The 14716-nt window shown below is 37.3% G+C and overlaps 1 protein-coding gene across 4 annotated transcripts in view; it reads left to right on the top strand.

Annotated features, from left to right (window-relative positions):
- Positions 1–13344, top strand: part of LOC136975761 (hepatocyte nuclear factor 6-like) — a 68316-nt gene extending 54972 nt beyond the window's left edge. For 2 of the 4 annotated variants that reach the window (XM_067270852.1, XM_067270853.1), the window contains 2 exons: positions 3156–3228; positions 10951–11190. In XM_067270852.1, the coding sequence (XP_067126953.1) occupies positions 3156–3228; positions 10951–11062 (185 nt within the window). In that variant the 3' untranslated portion in view covers positions 11063–11190. Of the gene's footprint in view, positions 1–3155; positions 3229–10950 lie in introns of all 4 variants that reach the window. The other 2 variants (XM_067270850.1, XM_067270851.1) reach the window with 1 other exon arrangement.
- The last annotated feature ends 1372 nt before the right edge of the window (positions 13345–14716 follow it).

The raw sequence follows: 14716 nt of genomic DNA on the forward strand, positions 1-14716 counted from the left end.
TAGATCATAGGGAAACATTTGTAATTATCCCAACCGATATTTGCTCCAACATGAATTTTAAATGAGAAGCCACGACAGCTGGCCTATCGCTTCCAATGTCACCCACTCCAGTTCTAAAGGGGAGGGGGAGAGAAAGAGAGGATCTTTTACTCTTTTAAAGCCAGGCAGGGGGTGACTTACAGCATTTCCAGTCGAGCTAGCGAGGTTAGGATCATCACTGGCACCTGTTTCAAACGTGTGCTTCGTTTTCATTGGTTCTTTAAGCTCTTCACTCTTCGTTCTGTCCAAAGAGGAAACGGAACAATAGAACGAAAAAGGATCGAAGCATTTATCATCCGAGTGCCATATCTCTCCGAGTTAAAGGGAGTTTTGACGGGCGTTTTTGATGTCTTTTGCCGCTCTTGTTGTATGCGTTTTTGAGACGAGCATAATGAACTGTCCGCTCACCTTTGAGCACTTGTCTGATGTTTGTTGCCGTTTGAGAAATGATTGCCACCTTCCAAATGATATATACTTCGATTATCATGCCCGCTCGACTTTAATTTATTGTAAAATTCGCGTCACTACCGATAAAAATATTTTTTAAAGTGGAAACTATCGTTTATCTATTATTATATATATATACAGAGGAGTAATAGTCGATCAAACATCCGATGCGAGCTGCCAAGATATATATTTTCTTTCACTCGAAACTCCTCTGTTGACAGATGCGTTTAATTATTTTTTTTAAAAAAGTAATAATAATAATTATTATAACAATAGAAATTGACTATTTTTCCTTGGTCTTAATCAAATTATAACCGCGTGTACTAATCAGGGGAGGAAAATCGTTAGTAATCGCTACTAAAATTAGTAAGTAAGAGGAGTAGGCCATTGATAGTTTTTCAGGAAGGAAGGAAAAATTCAATAAAATCGAATGAGTAAGACTATAAACAGACCATCACATCGGTTACTGGATGTCAGTAATAGATAGAATGGGACTTTGGAACGCAATGAGGCAGTTGAAAGGTTGCCATGTTGATGGGAGAAGAGTCGTAGCGGATTTTTCACGACGTCATAAATTTCCAACCCGGGTCTCGACCCCCCTAAAGATCGCCGCGGCGAGACCGGATCGGGTCCCCCAGTGGAGATTTTTGCTGGAATTTTAATCGAAATCGTTAGGGATTAACTCTTTGTTTCCATCCGGGCCGGACACGCATCCAGCAGAAGCTTGTGTGTGTATGTGTGTGTGTGCCAGGGGCGAGGTAAAGTTAGCCTGGGTCATAGGAGCGACAGCTGTTGGCCACAACTCTCCGCTTGCCAATTAAACAGACATCAGGCTAGGAACGGGGAGAGGAACGTGGGGGAGTGAAGTGGACGGATGGTAAGACGAAATCGAGGCCGAGTTTCGTAGATTTCTGTTCTCGACTCGGCCGTGCCAAAAGATTGATAGTCACCTGCACACAGAAGGGTCATTTGTCCCACCCACCGCCTCCTATGTTTCGAACAGGGTCTGTAAGGGTCATTTGTTGTTGGACATTTCCGTCTCTCTTCGGTCCCGGAGGGGGACTGTGCAGCAAGCTGTCGCCTAAACTCGGGCTGACGTCCTCCCGAGCCTAAACAAGCTGACGGAGAGTATAGATGATGCTTCCTGCTTTACTTTTCTTTCGCCCTGGCTAAAGTGTCAAAACTTTCATTTCCTCCGCTTGTTTCGCCCTTACAAATTTGTTTTAATCATCCAGAAGGCGAATTCTTTATAAATTACCATTGATTAACAGAGGAAATCGCCGACGAGTTTTAAGTCGGGAAATTTCTAGCGAATTTGCCTCGACAACCTCGCCAATTTTAAAACGCCCAATTTAACCTTTAACCTTTAACGTATAAAATAAAATTCGTTTTAATTAAAGGGATCTTTAGAATATTTCCTGGTCATCCGATTAGGTTTTCGCAGGAGTCCAACGCTTTCATTTGGTGCAGAGTAGCTGATCTGGGATGGCCTGGTCAAGATGACAGCCCACTAATATCATCCGAGTTTCGGTCAGAGACCAGTTATTAAGATTGGACAGTGTGAGTCGAAATGTGTCAGCTGTTACGGGGGACGTGCTGGACTTGGCCGGTTGTCGATCGTGCTAGCCGACAGCACTATTGACATCAAGTTATCGACACCAGTTCGGCAGGCACTTGACATCAGTGCGAGACAGGGTGTCGCTTATCGTCCCCTAGACCTGTCGCCTTCTGGGGGAAACGGGGGGACGAGAAGTTTTTCTTTGTAGTCGCAACCCTCTCGGCATCGGGGGAGTTTCTATCTGTGTAGGCTAGATGAGAGAAGACGATATCTGTGGGTCTAGATGGAGAATCACTAATGAGGGATGGGGATTGTCCCAGGTTTAAGGTCTCGCAAGAGGTAACGCTTTTTTCTATATATATATATATTTTTTTTTCAAATTTTCGGCGATAAATGACTGCTCGATAACATCCGTCGAAGGAAAGCAACTTTTTAAAAGCTTCACTTTTTGAGGGAGGAAAAAAAAAGACTCGAAAAAAATTGAAAATTCAAAGTATTTTGAATGAAGAGAACCCGAGCTCGCATCGCTCCTCGCCCGTCTAGAATGGATCCATCCCTATTACAAACACTACTTAAAATATTTTAATAATCACAATCAATCATCAACCATATTTATTAAACAAAACACCCTTAAACAGGCAGAATTTACGCTTTCTTTTTTTATTTTTTGTTTAATTTTTTTTTTATTTCAAAAATTCTTTTCTTTCCACCTCAGACACGAACTCATCCATTTATGGATGCGCCAGAGTAAACTTAATTTACACTGGCAAAAACAATTAGTTCCTATTAATTATCGGGAAGAAGAAGACAAAACATTGATCCTTTAACACTTTAAATGAAATTAATTTAGGATAATTGGACTAAGTAATTTTCTTGTTTCCCCTATTTTGGTTTTTTTTTTTGATTTTCCTCCTCCTCCTACTCCTCCTCCTCCTCTTCTGTTCCTCTGTCTCATTCCCTCTCTCATCATTTTAGTAAAATCAGTTTATAATTAATTTATTAAATGTCGATTGTTGTTTAGAACATTCATTTTTCTTCTATTCTTTATTAACAAATTTTGTTAATAATTTGGTCAAACAAAATGAGGGTTTGCTCTCTTGTTCCATTGCAGACTTTCAGATGCGCAATGTTAACCAGAGAGCAGGGATAGGAAAGCCCGTACAGAGAAGAGGGACTCTGCGCCAGTGAGTTCCCTTAGATTATTTTTATATATTTTGGAATGAATTAAATTTTATTTTCCATCATCTGCATCGTTTATTTTATTTAATTAACTTAATTCTTTATTTATTTATAATTTTTTTCTTTAATTATTGTGTCTGTGTTTTATGTAAAGTGTTTGCCTGTGTCTATGCTTGAGCATGGTTTCTAAACGTAATTAATATTAATTTATTTCATTAAAAAGAACTTAATTGTTAGTTAGTTAGTTACTTTTTTAAATGTTATTAAGTGTTTAAAGAGTCTGTAACTATATTTAAAGTAGTTGCTTTTATTTTCTCTTTAATTATTTTTTTTTTGTTTTGTTTTCGCTTCCTTATAATTTAAATGTTTATTTTTCTTATTTAAAAAAAAAATGTAAATGTTTTAACTAAACGATAAATTAAAGAACGAACAGGTTAAATATTATAAATTTCTTAATTATAAATTAATTAAAATTATACTTAAATGTTAATTGATACGCGTGTTAATGGATGGAGATTCTACTACTTCTTTGCCTAAATTATTATTTTTTTAAAAAAATATAAAGATGTTTTAGGAAATTTTTCTTAGAAATAATTAAATTTTAAACTTTAAAGTTAAAATTGATTAAAAATTCAATAAGATTATAATTATATTTAACTGATAAAAGCGCATTTTAAATGGAGGATAATGCCAATTTCCTGTTCGTTCCTCATCATATTTCTAACCTTTCTCGAGTACTATGCTTTATAATAATGTCACGTATTATTATTATTCTTTTTTTTCTGATTTTTCTTGTTGTTAAATGTCGAAGATTTCTAACTTAATACCAATTATCAAAATATTCTCTTACTATAAAAGGACATAAAATAAAATTATCCGAAAATTCCAGACATATATATATTTTTTCTCATATTATATATCAGGAGGCAACTCTGGAGATTAAAAGGACATTGATATCCTTAAAATTCTCCTGTTAAAAAGTACATTTATTTTATTTTTTATTTTATTTTATTTCTTTCCCCCCGTTCCTTAATTCAATCATTTACGTCACATTCGAGTGTCGAGGAGTGGTTTTTTTTCTTTGTTGATTTAATATCCGGAGATATTCATCTAGAAAGTTTACGTAAATCCCACGAGTAAAGCGAATCTCCTCTTACCTTTCATGTTTTGGGGTGCTGAAGGAGCTTTAATTATGGAATCGTATCGACGATTTAAAAATCTTTTAAAGCGTTTAATGAAACAAATTAGGTATTTTCGGTGCGGATATATTTTAAGGGGTGTTTAGGATTTCACTTCTTAATTTGTCTGCTGCCCAAAGGCTTCTTTTCTATTGAATGGATTTGAGCGGGTGTGACAAAAAGACCTCAATTTCTTCGCCGTTACGCTTCCAGTAATTTCATTAATGGCTTCATTTATCCTTTCCCCCCCCCGTTTTTACGCCGATGAAAAAAGGAGGAACTCGGTTCAATTTTCAATTTTGTTTCTTCCCCCAGCAAACACACGAGTTACAAAAACATTTTTGCTTCTTTCTCTAGCGGAAAACTTACGCAAACTGACTGACTTCGGGCCTTTTTACGCTCTCACAACTTTTAACACGCTCTTATTTTTTCCTCTTTCTCTTCCCCTTTTTCTTCTTCCTTTAATTTCTCTTTTTAAACTTGTAAAATTTATAATATAAAATTGCCTTTTCTCCCGACTTTTGGGCGAAATTCTTCATCGAGCGCTGTTGATACAAACTTATAAATAATCTAACTATTAATTGTATGTATGTAAGTATTTAGATGTATAGATATATAAACTAGGCCTACATAAATCTCCCTTATACAAAATATTAATTTATTCTAGAGAAATTTATATAAATTTAAATAATTAATTTAACTATTAAGATCGTTTCAGTTTCTATTTTTTTCCTATTTATCACCCGCCTAAGTAAACAAGGTAATATGTAAAGCGACTTCACCTGCCTTTCTTGCGACTTTCACAAGTAAAAACGCGAAGTAGGAAGAGAAAAGAAGGGGGGAAAAATTGAAAACGTAAATTAATTCTAATAATATAAGATTCGGCAGTGAAAACTTCCGATATTTATGCACATATCCGAAATAGTGGAGAAAACTTTTACTGTGTCTATGTCGAACATTTGCATATTCAAATAGCCAAAACCAAGCATATTAAATGAGATTTGTCAACGTGGACAGACGAATATCGAGCCGCCACTGATCAAAATGCATCGAGTTCGAATGAAAGAGGGGGAGGGAGACATCTTTTTTTCCATGATTATTTAAGTCACGTATCTTAAGAACGTATCCCGAACACAGAATCTACTTTTTATTTTTATTTATTTTTTTCTTTTACCAATTACTAGCTGAAGAAAAAACTCTCATAAGTTTGAATTTGTGAGTGTTTAAAGAGGATTTCTTTAAGTAATCTCCAGCCTCATTTACTTCTCCGAGCGATCCTATCTACTGCAAGATTTCGCGACTTTAAACGTGTTAAATTCTTAATTTTCGTTGCCGTTTATAGTTTTAAATGTGTAAAATTGTTTGGTGAAGGCAAAGAAAAATCGTTAAAATGTAAACATTAAAAATGCGATATTAACAAAATGTATTCCAATTCGATCCTTAGTTTATTATCTATGCAAGAAGGTGGATAGAATTAAGTCGTTCTGGGAAATTTTCAAGTCTGGAAAAATTGATAAAACTTCGACCGAACTAACTAATTGTTTGCTAAAATCAAAAGACAGAATATATGTTTCAGGGGCAACAAGTTTGGTCGGACTTAATCATTTTAACGTCAGAAGAGACACGATCTCCAGGGAAGGACAACGGTTTACCAATTACAGCTTCTAGTAAGGAAAAACCTTTTCCTATATATTTGGGACAATGTCTCGAAGGTACCCGAATTAAAGTCCTTCTGACATCTTCTCTTCTAACCACTAATTCAATCATAACTGCAAAGACAGGGAAGTCGGCATCATTTTCAAGACTCACTCGAGATTTCCGTTCGTTAATTAATAATTTGATTTCCTACGATTTCAAACGCTACCATGGACCTTCTCTGTTTGGATTTTCCTTTTCTCTTCCTATTCGACGCTCTCTTCCCACAATTAAGGCCAATAGCGACCTTTAGCTGCCGCGTATTATACTCGACATGAGCCACGCTTTTTCTTTATACTTATCTACCGAAACGAGTTTCTTTCTTCTTCTTTTTTTATTTTAAATTTAATCCCTAAAATTCCCTAGATACTACTTCGCATTTATACAACGGTAAATTCCTTCCCCCCCTTTTTTTCCCTCAAGCTTTATCTACTTTTCTAGGTTTTCTGATGTACGTTTCCCATAGGAGCTTGCCTTCCGGGTTTAGGGTCAAACAATGGCAATTCTGTAAGAAGAACCCGAAATTTTACTAGAATTAAACCTGTATCATTACCCAACGTAATTTTTCTCCATCCGGTGAGGTACCTTACACGAATTTTTCATGTTTAATTTCTTGGCTGGCAACCGGTAAGGTCTCCCTCCCCTTCTTAATATTTTCTACCACAGTTTCTCTTTAGCGTAGGGAGGAAAAATAAATAAAAGATTCGTTGGCCGTTATCTTTAAAAAAATAAGTAGAAGGGTAGATTGGAAAATACTCTACTTCATTTTTAACCTACGCTTAATTCCCTAGCAAAAGGAGAGATAAACACCCTCTCCACCTTCGATCTTGTATGCTGTAATAGATAAAGATCTGGAATCTGATAACTGTTGATTGTCTGTTAAGGAGAATAGCTAAGATGTGCGAGATTTAAGATACTACTTGTAATTCACTCCTATACTCTACTTCCATTTTCTGTCTTAAAGATAACGTCAATATGCGCCATTACTCGCAATGTGTTCTACTTGAATTTTGCTCCTTAACACTGGACGTCGGGAAATATTTTAAATTATTTTTCTTTAAAATTTCTATTTAAAAAATGTGCCATTTTTCTCAATCGCCGGACGATTTTCGCTCTTTTATTCTTTATTATTATTATTTTTTAATTGTTAGAAAAAGTGCGCGCGCCGTTCTGTTAAAATAGAGATTAGCCCTTCGGTTTTTCCTAGAATTGCCCCCACCGACGCGCCTGCTCACCCCTTCTACACCCCCAGAAGGGGGCCGGTCACGTGAAGCGGCAGTCGTCATAGCAACGCCTTGTTGTCGGCACGGAGTATAAGAGAGCCACCGACGGTGCATGGGAGAGTGCCCACCTGTTCTCCCCTCTCTCTACCTGGTCCATCATCGGGTTAATTATTTAATGGCCGAAGTGCTGCAAGGAGGGAAAGCAATTTCTCTATCCCCCCGTGTAGTCCGATCGGCGCTCTTGGCGGGGAAGTGGATAGGAAAGCTACCTTCTGCGCCATTCATCCATCAAACCTTCCTATTCAAAATTGGCCACAGTTTTGCTGTAGTGTATTGCACATGGCCGCTACGTCACGTGACCGGGTGAAAGGTAAGGAGAAAGCGAGCAACACCTCAAGCTGATTTCCCAGAGATCCCCCTACGGGTAGGTCTTTTGTCGTAAAAACCTTAATGGTGGAGGCAGGTGGTGCCTTTATTGCATGAACGAGAAGACCTTAAACGGACTCTCTTTCCTGCCAATACCGTTAAGGGTTTTCTCTTCCTTGTCTTTACACATTAGTTTGGGTGTTGCCCGCTAATTCTCTTTTAAGTGGAACGAGTAATGAAAGCCAGACAAGCAAACAACCGCTAAATGCCGACGTCTTATCTCTTCCCTCAATTTATTAACAATAAATTGAAGAAAACAACAAAATTTCATCGCCGCTACATCAAAAAAAAAAAAAGAAAGAAAAAAAGGAGGAGAGAGAAATACACCCGCCGAATCTCCAATACCGTGTTGATAGAGTATTAATTTTAATAGCGATTGACTTCGAACCATTTCCACTTCATAAAATTACTTGGAAAAGTTAATGATATGCAATTGTTGTCTATATTTCGATCTGGTTTGCGTGAATTAGAACCATTTAATGTAATTATTATTTTCATTTTGTTTTATTTTCAATAACAATAACATGATACATTATGAATAATAAGTAATTAAAATAATTTAATGACTTTTTCGAGTTGTAATGAGATTTAAGACGGCAGCAGCTTCTATTTGCAACTCGCCGCACCATCTGTCGTTTATAATTATTACTAATTACAATATTTACGACATGCGTTTATTTACTTCTTTAAAGTGGGTACGGTAATATAAAACGATTTTAAAATATTTAAGCAATATTAATAATTATTATTTTTAATAAAATATATTTTTTTTATTATATTTTAAAATTTTTCATGTGGTTTAAAAAAGATTAATATAAATGTGGCGCCATCTCTCGATAAGTTATGAAAGCTCAGATATAATTATTATTTACTTTTTGGCAATTCAGAAAAAAAAAGAGGAAATATTAACAACTTTTCACTGTTAATTTTACGATTTTTAATTTTAATTTGCTAACGAATGTAACAATTTTTTAATTAATTTTATTATTATACGTTTATACGCATTAATATCGTCTTTTCTCTTTAATGGGCCGTGGAGAAATGGCGGTGGGGAAAGAAGGAAAGTAAAAATTAAAATGGAAGATTTTTAAATGAATGCAAGCCGTTTCGGTAATTAGTAGGGACAGATTTTTTTTTTCTTTTAAATTTTCTTCAAGATGGCCGTCGCCAGCAGGTGCCAGTATGCTAAGGGGCGCGAAAATTGCAGTTTGTAGCATCAATTAGGGAAAAATGCGGAAGAAAAGGCGAGGGAGGGAAAATTTTCCTCCCCAACCACCTACAAGAGTCTGATGCCAAAGTCTGAGACTATCAATTATAAGGTTGTAGCTCTTTCCATTAGGTTTTGCTGGGAAAAGTGCCGTGTGTTCTCGGATGGAATACAATTCCCAGTATTCTGGGCAAAAAGGGGGTGTTTAATACAAGTTTTTCTTTCTGATGTTTGTTTGTTTTACCTTTCGTGATTTCCCTATTTAGAAATATATCTGTTTCGATCCCTCTCTTTTCCTATTATATCAGACGGAAGATGGACGTTATGTGCGGTTTGTTTAAGTTCATTCCGGATCTGTAAAGAAACATTTAATAACAAAATCTAATGGAATAAATTAAGCAGGTTTTCAGCTTTTAATACCTAAAACAATTGCTGGGTTGGCGCTTCAAATTAATCCAGTATTAAATTAGCTATGAAAGAAAGGAAGAAAAAAAAAGATACCGAGCGAGGTTTTTATAACTCGGTCGGGGAGGTTGGAGTCGACTTTAAATGATGCTTTCGAATTCTTTTATTGAACTGCAGTAAAGTAAGCTAACCTCCCGTTTTCTAAAATAGACCTGGCAGAAGAAAGTTGCAGGTGAAACTTATGGCCGAAACCGGTGCTTTGAATGGCATCTTGACACCAACCCACTTTTATAGGCATTTGGATTCTGACTGCGCTCCCTCACGCAGGGACGATTAAAATTACACAGTTTTTTTTAAAGAAAAGAAAGAATTGGTAAAAGAAGAGAGAAAACTAAGTTGAGATTTGCAGCAACTGTCAACTTATCGGGGTTGTCAGGAGGAGACCACCTCCCTATCAACTACTTCACACCGCCCCGAAGAGAGGAGACCCATGCCACGTGACCTATCTGATTAGCAGCGTGATGAGTGAAAGCGGGAGGAAAGGAGCCGTCACGGCAGATGGTCCACGTTACTCACTCGTGACCAGAGCTGTCACGCAAACCTCCGAGCAGGTGGCACCTTTCCCACCGCACCGCCTTCTCCTCCACGCCTGTCCTCTATCAGAGCAAAAGAAGCCTGTGTTTTTACTCCCAGCTACCTTTCCCACTCCTCACTTCAATCACCATCGGACAGAATAGTGGAGTGGGGGGAGGAAAGCGACCCGCGTTTGCGTCCCCCATCCCGGAAATGATTGCGATTCTTCCTATCCGCCACAGGAGATTAAAGGTTTGATCTAAAATAACAGGTTTTGCTCAAACAGGTTTCGACTTCGAAATATGTTTCTTTACCACCCGGAGTGGGAGGAACACCTGTCGAAGTACTTCACTTCTTTTTTTTTTTTTAATGCCACCGCATCCTAGTGGAGTAATTCGGTGTCGATGCATATTGGAGAGCTTCCAATTCTCCTTATCTCGATTTACGGAGGATAAAAGAGGTGGACAGTCTCATTAGCACGACTGCAATATGTCCGAGTGTGTAATGAATATCGTGTCAATAAAGGCGAGCGAGCAATGTGAGAAAGTCTTATCTCGGTGGCTTCATTACTAGATACACATCTATATAATTTTTTGAATCCCTAGAGGAGGAGATGGCACGGCCAAAGCGCATTCATCAATCTAAAAACAGAGATTGCAGCCTTGTCTATCGGCAGAAAGGGTTGTTTAACACAATCTTCACATCGTCCCGGCGCTCGTGTTACATACATCGCGCCTCTCAATCTGCAAATCATATTTATCTTTCGCGGCTTCTCGACTGAAATTAAGAAACATCGTGTTTAGAACAGTAAAGCACTTCTTTCGTTTCCTATCTATCTGGATACGTAAACAGATTAGTTTAGAGAACACGTGCAATATTCGCGGTGTGTGTGGCTGACGTGCTGCGCCGGTTTCTTCAACTAAACGCCTTCTCGTTTTCTCAAATGCGTGATCTGCTTGTAGGATTTGTCGGTTTGTGCATTATTTATTCCGCTTGTAATCACGCCTTTTCTCTTTGCAGCCTGCAAGCGGAAAGAAGAACAGCACCAGCAATTAAAGAGTCCCAACACCCCCAAGAAACCTCGACTTGTGTTTACCGACCTGCAGCGGCGCACCCTACAAGCCATTTTTAAAGAAACAAAGAGACCTTCGAAGGAGATGCAGATCACCATCTCTCAACAGTTAGGACTAGAGTTAAGTACTGTCGGTAATTTCTTCATGAATGCTCGAAGAAGATCCCAGGATAAGTGGGAAGACGAGAATAAGGTCAAGAACACATCCACGTCGTCTAGTACCCTCATTCCAAATAGTAGTTCCATGTCAACGACTGGTATTCCAACGCTCACATTGGCGGCGGTACCCCACAGCACCACATAACCATTCACCCCCTTCCCAAGCGTTCCACTCATTCCTATCATCTAAAAAATCCTTCTGTGGTTCATCCAGTGCAGTCTGGTTAGTCCGAAAAACGTGTTTTATAGCATCCATTTTAGATCACACTTTCCCATTCCTCACGAAACTCACTGCACTCGGGATGACCGACTGTCCTATACAAGACGCGTTCTCGAAACAGAAGCACACTCTTTATAGTGTTATTATTTTACCCATCGTAGCGTAGGGCGCGTGCTACATCTCCAGGTATGGAGACTAAACCGATTTCTCCCACGCTGTAAAGTAGTACAACCCCCGGAAGAGTTAGAAACTTGTAACCCAGTCATCATATGTTCGAATCTAGTCTTTTTGGCTGTGGGAACCGCACTAGACTTTTCCGTCGGAACGTCGTATTTATCACGTCGCCTTGCCATTAGCACGCGTTACATGCACGTGCTAGTAATTAATTATGCTTTGGGAAAATTAGTCGTGGATGTGAAGTCGAGTTAATTAACGGGAATGGAGTAACTAAGCTGTGCTGGGGATGGGACGTCGAGGGACGTAAAGTTGTCACCGACACGACCCAAAACTTCAATTTTCAACATTACGTTTGTCCACATTACAAAATTGCTTTCTCACTTTAAAAATAATAACAATCAAGACGCACAAGACGCATCTTGGGTGCGACCAGAGCTGCCCTCAGGTAGCATTTCTCTTTACTTTTGTGATATTTACAACTTGTTTTTACAATCGTTGAATTTAGTTGTTTATTTATTTCATTATTTATTATTTATATTTATTTATCCAATTGTTATTTAATTATACGACTATGCATAGAGTTTTACGGCATTTTGTTGAGACTCGCACGTTTTTTGTGCATCCGATCTGACGGGATTCTCTCCATAGCAATACACGTTCTCGTACCTCAAGCGCGTCATGTTCATGTGTTTATTCTCCCCTCTAGTCGTTTGTTTCCTCCTTTACGTAGCTCGTGTATATAAATCGCGCGTCTTAGACTGACCACTCACACACGCTACACACCTCGTTGCAAGTGGAATACCGGTGGCGGAGGGGGTAACCGAAGACAAAATTCGGTTTTGCAAATTCCTTTCCCTGTCCCCCCTCAGAGGTTAGACCCCGGATGCGAGCCCAGGACCTTGTGTGACAGCATGACAAATGGAGTTTCGTTTAAATTCCTGTCTTTTGTGACTAATGTGCTTGGGGGCTCCCCTCGGCTCCCGTTTTCCCCCCACGCGCCACAGGAAGACCCCCTCTACGTGGGGGAATGAAGGATTAGCAATGGTGGATTTTTTCTCTCCTTCACTTACTCTTGCGACAGCAGTTGGCGTTGCTAAACCATCGTTAGGTGATTCCTTTTTCGACCTGCTACACCAAAATCACACAAGAGCATCATCCGAGGCTCCAGGGCAAAGCAATACACGAAAATCTCATTCTGGACTGAATTTGGACGAGAAGAAAACTTTAAAAATTGATAATAATAACAACAACAACAACAACAACATGCAAACAAATAGAAAAAGTAGCGCCCGTATATTTAGACATCAGAAGAACTTGTATCTGACATTTTCTGAAACTATAAACTGCAATAAAATGTTTCAAAAATATCAGAATAACGGAAGAAAACACAAAGCAAAAATAAATAAATAAATAAAAATTCAAAATATGTAATCATAGAGTTTAGGAAGACGAGATCTGGAAAGAAAATACAATTTAAAAAAAATAAATATAAATAAATAAATATATATATATTATATATAGAAAATATTTGGGAACATATCAAAGCTCAAAAAACAAGCAAAAAAAAAAGTAAAGAAAATAAATTGTTCAGTCCCCAACCGAAACGAACTGGCTAATTGTTTTAGGTACGGGAACATCTTTATTCGTTTCTTATGCGTGTGTCCATGTGTCTCCCACCTGCAATTCCTAGCCAGTATTGTGTCAGCTGTGAGCCAATGCGCTTTCTCTCTGTTTATTGTACCTTGAGAATAAAATATGATAAAAATAAAGCTTTAGAGAAACTCAATCTACGTTTGTTTTCTGTGGATTAATATAGCTACGACAGCAACGACACTTGTTCTCCAGACGAGGACATGACAAGTAATTAGTTTGTATCGTGTGACATGAGAACTGTCAACCTCTGAATGGCGTTTTAAATCATTCTTTCTTCGTTTTTGTCGCGTTTAAATCCGGTAAAATTCGTGAATCGACTTTACGCTTTACAATTAATTTCTATCGTTTTAATCGGCCATAAACACTTAAAACGCAGATTTACCATACGGATGGCGCTTAGAGAATTTCGAAAGAAAAAAAGAGAAAATCGTGATTATCTTATAAGTTTTTTTTCATTAAAAGAAAAAGAAAAAAAATATAGCAAAATTTATTCTTTTATAACTCATTAACTTAAACTAATCAGAAAGTTTATTGCAAAAACAACAGGAGACATACCTATAGGCCTGCTTCTTCAACTGTTTTCGTTTAATCACCCAAGAAATGATGGACTAAAAAACATCGTTACGTATCCCCTGGCTATGAGAATATGTTTTACTTCTTCGTTCTTCTTGGATAAAGTAAGGAAAACATTTGGAAGACGGTTATTGTTATTGGTTGAGAAGGAAAGCCACACACTCCGGGGCAAGACATGATAGAAAAGTTATTCTAGCGATAAATAACTGTTACAATGCGCTATTATGTAGATATGCAGTGTAACCACTTGTTTATTTATCAGTTATATAAGCTGTATCGAGTTATAGTTTAACAGCAATATCCGTTCGCAGAATAGATTTTTTTTTATGTATGTTTAACCTGTCACAAATAATATATATATATATATATATTTTTTTTTTCTTTGTTTCTTTCGGTATTGGCCTTCTTCCGTGATGCATTGTAGCAAGAATGACGATCAAACCAGCGACTACAATGTCGAAGGATCTACTAGAAAGCTCCAAGCTTCTTTTCTGTATTCTTTGTTTACCGAATTGTTACAACGTGATAGACGTACTTAACAAAATGAATCTGTTTAATTACATCAACGCAACAAGGCTCTGTATTTGTTTGTTGACATTTTCCTGCGGCTACAATTATCCACTAATTACGTAGACAAAACAACGGTCACGTGGTTAAACGTCAATGGATAAAATGTTTTTTATTGTTACGTCACGCCGATTTACTTTCGCTTTCTATCACCGTCGCCATCTGTTAGCGCTGAAATGCATTTCTCGTTTATTTTTTTTAAACGTTTCTCGAATTTTATTATTTATTAATAATAATTAATTAATTAAAAATATTAAATATTAACATTTTAATAAAATTAATTTCCTTATATGATTTTTAAAATTTTATATTATACATGTATATAAGTTATATTCTAATTCATCGATTTAAAAAAATCCAATAAA

Source organism: Centruroides vittatus, unplaced genomic scaffold, assembly GCF_030686945.1.
Source record: "Centruroides vittatus isolate TY-2023 unplaced genomic scaffold, ASM3068694v2 contig_388, whole genome shotgun sequence".
Taxonomy (NCBI): domain Eukaryota; kingdom Metazoa; phylum Arthropoda; class Arachnida; order Scorpiones; family Buthidae; genus Centruroides; species Centruroides vittatus.